The 9,450-nt window shown below is 58.2% G+C and overlaps 1 protein-coding gene across 2 annotated transcripts; it reads right to left on the bottom strand.

Moving 5' to 3' along the window:
• Positions 1–379: 379 nt before the first annotated feature.
• Positions 380–7,612, bottom strand: Chmp6 (charged multivesicular body protein 6). Of its 2 annotated transcripts, none has more exons than XM_005350839.2 (8): positions 7,495–7,612; positions 5,960–6,069; positions 5,782–5,869; positions 5,364–5,450; positions 4,647–4,712; positions 4,434–4,514; positions 3,464–3,518; positions 380–2,923 (listed from the first exon to the last, which is right to left on the bottom strand). In XM_005350839.2, the coding sequence occupies exons 1-8, from the start codon at positions 7,555–7,557 to the stop codon at positions 2,871–2,873; spliced, it is 603 nt and encodes a 200-aa protein (XP_005350896.1). In that variant the 5' UTR covers positions 7,558–7,612; the 3' UTR covers positions 380–2,870. The 2 variants fall into 2 exon arrangements, with proteins under 2 accessions (XP_005350896.1, XP_013203053.1); XM_013347599.2 differs by having other exon boundaries at positions 380–2,920.
• Between the last annotated feature and the right edge of the window lie 1,838 nt (positions 7,613–9,450).

Genomic DNA, 9,450 nt, shown 5'->3' with positions numbered 1-9,450 from the left:
AAGTTCAGAAACATTTTTTTGAGGAGCTGGAGAGATGGTTCAGCAGTTAAGAGCACTGGCTGCTCCTCCAGAGGACCTGGGTTCAGTTCCCAGCAACCACACAGCAGCTCACAACTGTCCGTAACTCCAGTTCCAGGGTACCCAACACCCTCACCCAGACACACATGCAGACAAAACACCAGTGCACATAAATTTTTTTTAAAAAATTAAAACATTAGCCGGGCGGTGGTGGCGCACGCCTTTAATCCCAGCACTTGGGAGGCAGAGGCAGGCGGATCTCTGTGAGTTCGAGACCAGCCTGGTCTACAAGAGCTAGTTCCAGGACAGGCTCCAAAGCCACAGAGAAACGCTGTCTCGAAAAAAACAAAACAAAACAAAAAAATTAAAACATTTTGAGAGTGGCGATTAGATATAGGCTGCAAGAGGAGAAAAGCCTTTAGCATCACTCAGGGTAAACCCTGTTTGCTCCAATACCAGGCTGCAAGGCAAGAGATGCCAGCTGATGGCCCCAGGCTGAGAGGGAGGAACCACCTGCTGTACCCATGAGCCACATTCCAGTCTCTGTTCTTAAGACGGGGTCCTATCAGTGTGGCCCAGGCTGGCCCCTGCCTCTACCTCCCTGTGTTGGGATGGCTAGCATGAAGCCACCATGCCAGACTCGGGTGACCGGCCTACAAGGATTCACTCTGAGCTGCAGACGTGGGGAGTCTGCTCTGAAGATCTCACAGAGGAAGGAGCTGAGGTGCCAAGGCTTCAGTGGCTGATGTGGAAGACAGCCAGCTGGGTTCTGAGTTTGGATCTGAATCTCCCTTCCCTGAGCCAGGGTTCTGTGCAGCAGCCAGCCGAACACCAAGCAGGTGCCTCATCCCATGAGCTGGCCTTGTTAGCCTCTGCCTGGATCTCTAGGCCACCATCTCAGGGGGCTTCCAGGGAGCACCACTGCTCGTCCTGCAGTCCCTCTGCCCCAGCCCGGCCACTGGCCCCCACTTGTGCCCCATTGCTCACCTCCACATCTCCAGGGGTTGTCTCTGCCACAGCTTTATACTTAGCTCATGGTTGTCACGGAACCTATACCAACTACACTGACTGACAGGGAGATAGAGCAAGGGGGTCCTAAGAAGGTCAAAGCTCACAGGGTCAGGGGTGAAACCTAAAGGCTACACCCCAAGTTAGGCAGAGGTACACAGCCATCACCCCAGCATCCAGAAGGCCGAGGTCAGTGGACAACATAGGCAGTTGTGCCACACAGTAAGATCTCATCCCCAAAAGGAGTCTATATTCACGAGATGGGACTCTTGGCTGCCCTGGGCTCTCTGACCTCCACCCAGCACAGGTCAGACACAAGAGCCGAGTGGAGCCTGGCCTAGCTGGGCCTCTGAAGTTCTGCCTGCAGCACCTGTCACCTCAACGGTGTCCACCTCATGGTGTGGGTGCCTGCAGGGCCTAGATTTACTGCTGCTTCCTTGGTAAAACTCCGTGTGGCCACGCACTCCAGCAGCAGAGGTGGACAGAGCCCCCTCCTGGTGAACACGGGCACTGCAGGAGAGGCTGCATCCACACTGTGGGTCTCAGGGCTGCTCCCAGTCTCCACCTGCAGGTTCCACTGTCTCCTGAGAAGCCCCGAGCCTGCTCCGTGGAGGGGACCTGACAGTTGTCTACCAGACAGGATGTCACCATGTGCACTGCGACCGCAAACCAGTCTCTCTCCGTCACAAGGTGTCTCAGGCCTGGGGTCTGGCCGTTGGAACCATCAGCCCCATGTAGGGATATGCAGCATGAACAGGTGGCCAGAGCCCTGCCCTCCTCTGCATCAGAGACAGCTGCCAGGCATGGCCGAGGTTACCCTTGGGACTCAGCAGCCCCAGACTTACACAGGGAGGAGGCCAAAGCCCCCCCCATGCACCTGCCGCCCAGGCCCTGGCTTTGCCTAGTAAGGTGGCTGGGTGGGGCTGTTTCAGCTGGGTCATGGGCTGTGCTCCAATCTACCCACGTTAACTGCTCCTATGCAGGGATCCACACCAGAACAACAGACTCAAGTCCAAGAGGCAGGAGACCATGCAGAGGCCAGCTTTAATACTGGAGCTGGCCTGTTTTGGGTTAAGGAAGAGATACCCTTTCCTGGTAGCCCTGTGTTCCCAGAGGCCCGAGGACCAGGGACTGTCCAGTGTCAAATGAGCTCAGGACCCTGGAAGTCACTTTCAAGCTCGACACCTCCTGGGTGTTGGTGGCTTTGGGACTGGCAGCTGTGTGCAGGATGCCATGGAGGCGCACACCCACTGGAGCAGGGTCTGTCTTCTCTGAAGCCCTCAAGTCAGGCTCCTAGATTTGTCCATTCAGCAGGGTGGCCCTGGTCCACCTCCCCCAAACATAAGAGGCTCGAGTCTCAAATGCCAAAGATGTCCCAAGATGTTTGGAGAACACCAGTCCCCTAGGGTTTCTGCCGCTAGCCTGCAGGGAAACAGGGATAGCAGGAGGCCAGGCACTGTGAGAACCCCTTAACTGAAGCCCCCCACCAGCTCATGTGAGCAGCAGAGACGAGTCGGAAGTATAGGGACCCCAGGTCTGAAGTGCTTCCTCAGAAAAGAGAGCAGGTCACATGACTGGGTGTGCCATGAGAACAGCACCAGGAGTATCGGTGGGAACCACAGCTGCCTGAAGCCGGGCCTGGCTGGGCTCTGAATGTCCATTAATCCAGAATGAGAGCAAGACAATGGTGCGTCCAGACTAAACTGCGAAGGTGCGTTGTGGCCCTGACGCAGGGCCCATGTAAGCTGCTGCTCCAGCCACTAGCGCAGCCCTTCAGGCCTTCTGGGAGCCCTCAGGGTTGACACGCAGCAGAACGCTCTGTGGCCGTCCTCAGAGAATCCCTGTTACGAGGCTGCCACCAGCTCTGCCTGCCTGGATCTGGCCTTGGCAGGGGCTTCTGTGGAGAAAGAAACCATTCATGATGCACTCGCAAGCACAGTGAACTCAGAGGATGAGGCCAGAGGCACAGCCTGTCCAGGAGGCCTCAGGAGCCTTGGAGCTCCCAGAAGCCACACGGTCACAGAGGGACGTGTGGAGCTAAGACTTTGAGTTTCCACTTAATTCACTGACTAGAGTGTGGGGAGGCTCCTGACATGCGACCATGACACTGGAGGGGCAGCGCTGCCCAAGGTTGTGAGTTCCCAAGGTTCTGAGACTGGGGAACTGGGAGCTCTGAGCCCTCTAGGGCCTGAGTGGCTACAAGCCTTCTCCCAAGGCTAATGAGTGGGCGTGTCTCTGTGAGCTGGTCTGGAGCCCACGAGAGCCCACGAGGCCAGGGACCCACTCTCCATCGGTGGGGCACAGTCAGAGGCTCACTTTCTTACTGGGTTGTGGGAGCTGCTGCTGGGCAAGGTAAGAGGACCACTGTGTAGGGCTCCCTTGGAGACCTCGGTTACACTCCTTCCGACCAACACACACACACAAAGCACAACGGTACCTGGACTTATGTCAGGAAGGGGCTCCGAAGGAACCTCTGGTAAGTCCATTTGTTCCTGCAAGAAGCAGAGGAGAGGTGTGAGCGGGGGTGTGTGTGTGTGTGTGTGATTTGCTTGTTAGCTGCCCTAAGAGGGTGCAGCTGTGAGCCTGCTGTGAGCCTGCTGCTCCAAGGCCTGGCCCTGTTGCTCTGTCGGCTTCCTATCTACAGCGTCTTTACAGATGACAGCTGCGGAGGGGCCAAGGCCACTACAGGGACTACAGGGACCCCAGGACCTCCAGCGATCTGGAGCTACTCCCAGGAATATACTGGCTCACAAGCAGGGACTGCAGCACCAGGCTATCTGAATCCCCGGGGCTAGGAAGCTGTGTGCTTCTGCTGGGAGGCACTGAGGGGGCTCCAGTCCTGGAAGACTATGGTGGAGAGCTGCTCCATGGTGGCCTCTGTCATCTCGTGGGCTGTCTTCCCAGCAGCCCATAAGGCTCCTGGCACTACAGACCCAAAGAGTAACTTCCCAGACAGTCCCCCGAGGATGTAGACAGCAGGTGGCTCTGGGGAGACAGGATGACCTTAGCAAACAGCAGCTGTGGCCAACCGAGGTTAAGTTGGGCAGCGACAGAGCTCACGGCCTGAACACGGAGGTCAGACACAGCTGCAGCCCAGCAGATCCTCGGGGCCTGGAGTGCAGAGGTGAACAGGCTCCACTAAGCCCAAGAGAAAAGCATAGGCTGACTGGGCAGGGCAGGCTGAGCGTTCCCCTCTGTCAACCGTTCTGCCTCCACGGCTCCCCAGCGGCCGGCACGGCCGGCACCGAGGGTGGAAGAAGCTTGGCTTCAGCCCAAATGAAAACCACCTTGGGAAGGAAACCAGGAAACCAGGACTCTGGGCTCAAATGTAATAGCTGGACATACCACCAAGCAGAGGCCTATAGGGCCCCGTCCCCCAGAGGAGCAGACATCCCCGGATCCTGTACCTGAGTGATTGCATTAAGCTCCTCCAAGATGGCATCCTCGTCCTCCTGGGTGAAGTTGCCGGCCAGCAGCTCATCAATTTGCTGTGGAAGGAAGAGATGGATTGAGAGGTAGCAGGCCTGGCGGGCTCTGGGGCCCCCTGGGAAGCAGTGGCTAGCTGTACGTGTGCCAACTGGCAATGGGGGGGGTGCTGGACTGTGCCCAGCAGAACATACCCGCTGGTACTCTATGGCCTCCTGGGTCTCGTCCAGGATCCGCTCCACCTCCTCTATGGACATCACCTGTGGATGAAGAGTTCCAGAGCTGCTCAACAAGGCAAATGCCAGCCCTGGCAAAGGCCGTGCCCTCACCCCCTCTCCTCCAGCAAAGCCCTGGCAAAGGCCGTGCCCTCACCCCCTCTCCTCCAGCAAAGCCAGGGAAGTAGGCCTGCCCTTGGCTTTGAGCCAGGCCTGTCTTCAGAGGCACTGCCCTAACCTTCCCAGACCTGGAACAACCCTGACAGCTGTAAGTAAAACAGGTCAAAACTGGAAATCCTTCCTGGGTGGTGACCAGACTTTCCATGTGCAGTCAATACAGCATCTCTGCTGGCCTGACGCACGCACACGTACCCCAGACCCTGCTCGGACACCCAGAGAGGCAGTAAACCCAACCTCTGGCCCTGAGCCCTTGGCTCCCTGACCAGCCCATTCACCACACCCATGCTGCTTCCTGAGCTCTGAGAGGTCACCATTCCCTGCCTTCCCCACCACACAGCACTAGGGAACCCAGCTCAAAGGTTGTGCTGTGCCACTCCTCCCTCGGGTCCCGCTGGTCCCTGTCAGGCACTGGCACACCCCAGTCCAGCTAGACTCAGGTCCTGAGCTGGCACAACGACCCCCCCTCCCTTGAGTTGCCCGCAGCTGCACCTGCCTGCTGAGCCCCACGGGACCTACCTGGTGCATCTTATTCAGACACTCGTTGCCCACCTGAAGTCCCTCCATCACCTTCATCTCGATCTGCGTGAACTCGATGCTCTGAACCTGAAAGCGGCAGTCAGTGGTCAGAAGCCCGCTGGGCTCTGGACTCATGGGTGACAGGCTTCTGGCCTTGGAAGGACTGTCCTGTCCCACCTTTCCTGGTTCCCTGGTATGGTGGTTGGGACTTACTGAGAAAGTGTTGGACACTTCCAAAGGATGAGACAGCTTTTCAGTGGCTCCAGCCAGCAGGGCAAACCAGGGTTCTTACCCCAACTCTGGGAGACGTGCATGCGGTCCCCACTAGCACGGCCTGCTCCCCACAAACCGCCCTGGGGTAGCCCAACCCCCATCCCGTTCCCCAGGAGCTCTGGTTCCCAGCAAGGCCCCGGCTTACCATGGCTTCCAGGCTGCTGATCTGATTCTCCGTCCTGTCGAGCAGCTGCTCCCGGTACCTCTTCTTCTTGAGCAGCAGCTTGGCCCGTCTGCAAGGGAAGCCACCCCGTCTGCTCTGGCTGCGCTGCAGGGACGTGCCTCCTCTCCCACCATGCTAGCCCCGAGGCAGTGCCCCTTACTCTTTCCTGCCGTCCCGCAGCAGCTGCCTGGCCAGAGCCCGCTCCCTCTCCAGCTGCTGTGTGATCCTCTTCTGGTACTGCCTCAGCTTGTCTCTCTGCTGCTTCAGTTGCTGGGGAAACAGCAAGGATGCAGCCCAGTCAGCGTGCCTTCCATCAGGATCTCACCAGGCTGCTGGTCCCAGCATGCTCAGGAAGGGCCGGGCCATCCTCTCTAGCGGTGGCCTCTGCCACCCAGAGGATATGTAGCAATATTCAGAAACACCTATGGACTCACACCGCGCCAAGGCCCATTGTACTAAGGAGGCGGCCTTCACCCTCATCAGTCACAGCTTGGCTCCAGACACAACCTATGCTCTGTGGGTCACTGAGGGGGCCACCAGGCCCTGGAAAGTTCTAATACATCAGAGAACATGAAGTTGCATGCCCAATCCCCCTGCCTCAGCCTACTGAAAGTCTGCTGCCACACACGGCTCTTCCTGTTTTTATCGTGCACTTAGTTTTCTTTCCTGTCTCCACTGTCATCTACCTGAAAGGTCAATGACCACTATTCAACTATGGTCCGTCCTCCCTGCTTAGCCGTTTCCATTTTGTGTCCAAATGCTGTCACTGCAGAGGGAGTTACGATGAGCAGGTGCGGGCCCTGGGCACATTTCACACGCAGGAGGGCACCTTGAGGGCAGACGTTGTAAGTGAAGGCAACGGGCACCTTTAAGATCCACCATGCCCAATAGGTTACCCGGGAGACCAAGCTAGCTGGGGAGCTCTGCTAGCTGGGGGAAGGGTCAGCTCCCAGCCCCCCCCCCACCTTCACCCAGGGTTCTCTACAGGGTCTGGCCCTCAGCGGGGGGTGGGGGGGGGAAGAGCTCTCTGTTCCCGCCCTTCAGATTCGGGAGGCCGTATGGCCAGGCTACGTGTGCTCTTTCTTGTTGGTTGGCTATTTCCGCCAGCTGTGCACAAAGCGCCAGGAGTCCCATCGCCTGGAGGTGAGACCAGCGGAGCTGCAGCAAGGCCAGGCTGGGCCTCTGCGGAGGAAGCAACCTAAGCAGGTCCGGCGGCAGCTAGGGCTAGGCTCTCCGCCCTGTGTCCCTGGCACCTTGGGCTGTTGCAGATGTGTGCTTGGCAGTGGTGTCCTGACCGCAGGACCCACCTCCGCGACAGCTCTACTTAGAACTGGAGGACGGCGTCCTGGGACGCGGGTGTCCCCGGGGCTTCCTGCACGCCACAGAGGGACCCTTTCCTGTAAGCGTCGCGCTGAGACTTTTAGTGACAGCCACGCCCACGGACTCTTTATCTGGGGGCTTCATCTCGGAACTTTCAGCAACTTAGGCTGTCAGCAGCTTCCTTCCTGGCCCCTTCTCTCGGGGTATCTGCGCTCAATCCGGGTCCTTCCTGGCCTCCGCTCGGCCGGTCCAGGTGTGTCCGCAGCTGCACGCGCGATGGCACCGGAAGCGGGACCCGCTCCGCTCCCCGCCCGCCTCAGTTTCCCCCGCGGGGTCCAGCCCCACGCCCCGCCCCGCCCGCCGTCGGCTCCTCACCAGGATGGCCCTGTCCTGCTCGGTGACCCGGCTCTGCTTCTTGCGGCCAAACAGGTTGCCCATGGCGGCCCCCGCGCCGGCCGGCCGAGCCCGTCGCCGCCGCCCCGCGGCCACCGTACTCCGCCCGCCCTACGGCGGCCGTGTGGAGCCTCGCGCCGCAGAACGCGAAGCAGCTTCCTCCTTAGCGTGAGCACCGCCTGGCTGGATTTCCCAAGGCGTCGCGAACACCCTGCCTCGCCCTTTCAGATAATCAAATGGGATCTTTGATTAATTCAGTGCACCTCAGACGGGTGCGCCTAAGCCAGGCTTCCCGACCTTCGGAAACGCCCAACCGACGCCCCCCCACCCTGCTGGTCCCTGAACAGAAAATGCTGACTTTGCGGACACTGCACCCAGGGTTTTGGATCCAAAAGTCTTGCTAAGAGGCCGTGCCCCGGCGTGCACCTGCCCCTCGTCGCTGTCACCTTTGTCCCTTGGTCTTCCCGCTGTGGTCAGGGTCCGGGAAACAACACAGGGTCCATACTTTCATCCTTGGGGTCTTGGGCTAACGATGAATCTGCCCTGCTGCTGGGATGGACGCAGTGACCACAGGAATTCTGATCCCATCTGCCCTCTGTAGCCCCTTGTTGAGTTAACTGGGGTGCCAAGACACTCATGCCTGGGACTCTGCACCCCTAAAGCCACCAAGCCTGCACTGTTGGCCTGAATTTATCGTCTTGGCCAGAGGAAGCAGCAGTACAAGGTGCCTTTCTGAACTCTGGGCTCAGTCTTGGCCTCAGGTTTCACACACCACTGATTATGTAAATCTGGTGCCTACCCCCTCCTCTGGCAGCACCTTGGGATTCCTGAATTTCGTGTGTTCTTCCTTCCCCCACCCACAGTTCCTTCAGGAAAAAAAGCACAGAAGGTTTGGGGTGGGGGGCTTTCTGATGTCCCCGCCGAGGCTCTTGTGATTGTTCACCCAGAAAAGGCTCTCAGTCTTGACTTGGCTTTGCCTGGAAAAGAACAGCAGGAGAGGCCAGGTCTGTGGTGATGCCCTGGGGCTCCGGCGACACCTAGGATTCTAGCTCCTTCTGCCACTTTAGAAGCAGTCTCTAGGGGCTGGGGTTTTGTTTGCTTTTCACTCCCCCCTCCAGCTAGCCAAGAGCCCTGTGTGCCAGGGCACTATACAAGCCAGTACATCCTCAGAGGCCCTTTATGGGCTCAGCCGATGGCTTTGGTGGTTGCTATTGCATCTTCGTCTCCGCTGTTCTGTGGGGTCCCCGTGACATTTCAGTGACGGCCCCTGCTCCTGTGGTCAACATTCCTATAGCGGGCAGCGCTGACGGACCTTTCTGGGAGCCTGGAGCTTCCCATTTGTGCCGTTCTCAAGGCCTCGTGGAGACCACGCGCTGGGGTGTGGGAGAGAGGTGATGTGCACTACGGAAAAGTCCCACCTCTGTGAGGCTCTTCTTACACTCTTTTTAAGATGGGGTCTCACTATGTGTCCTGGTTGGCCTGGAACGTACAGATGTCGGCTTTGGCGCACCTCCATGCCCAGCTTCTCTGTCCATTCTTGCCTCCACTGCGCTAGGATGTCCTGACAGCCCAGAGTCACTAACTGAGGAACAGGACTCAAGGTTCCAGTGCCCAGTGCCTGGCTGAACACACAGTGTAGCTAGGGGTGTGACCGGCTAGGGTTCTACCTCAGCTTCCTCTGTCTAACACTCTGGGAGCTCTTCCACACATCCTCCTGAGTCTCTGCCAACACAGAGCTGTGTTGAAAGTTTCTTGCCGTGTAGAAACCAGGGTTTAGCAGCTATGGCCTATGAGCCAAAATCGGCTTGGAGAGGCCCCCCCCCTTTTTTTTTTGTACAGCCTGCAAGCTAAGAGTACATTTTTTTTAAAAACTTACTTATTTATTTATAGCTTTTTGGTTCCTGTCCTGAACCTAGCTCTTGTAGACCAGGCTGGCCT

The sequence above is a fragment of the Microtus ochrogaster genome, chromosome 7 (genome assembly GCF_000317375.1).
Source record: "Microtus ochrogaster isolate Prairie Vole_2 chromosome 7, MicOch1.0, whole genome shotgun sequence".
NCBI classification, from domain to species: Eukaryota; Metazoa; Chordata; class Mammalia; order Rodentia; family Cricetidae; genus Microtus; species Microtus ochrogaster.
Note: the sequence above shows the minus strand (reverse complement) of the source record. Positions and strands in the feature narration are given on the sequence as shown.

Bases quoted from the DNA above. Each gene is read 5' to 3' on its own strand.
- Chmp6 (XM_005350839.2), bottom strand. From the start codon at position 7,557: ATGGGCAACCTGTTTGGCCGCAAGAAGCAGAGCCGGGTCACCGAGCAG. The intron at 6,070-7,494 runs GTGAGGAGCCGA...CTGTTTCCCCAG, and splicing joins AGCAGGACAGGGCCATCCTG to CAACTGAAGCAGCAGAGAGA. The intron at 5,870-5,959 runs GTAAGGGGCACT...CTTCCCTTGCAG, and splicing joins CTGCGGGACGGCAGGAAAGA to ACGGGCCAAGCTGCTGCTCA.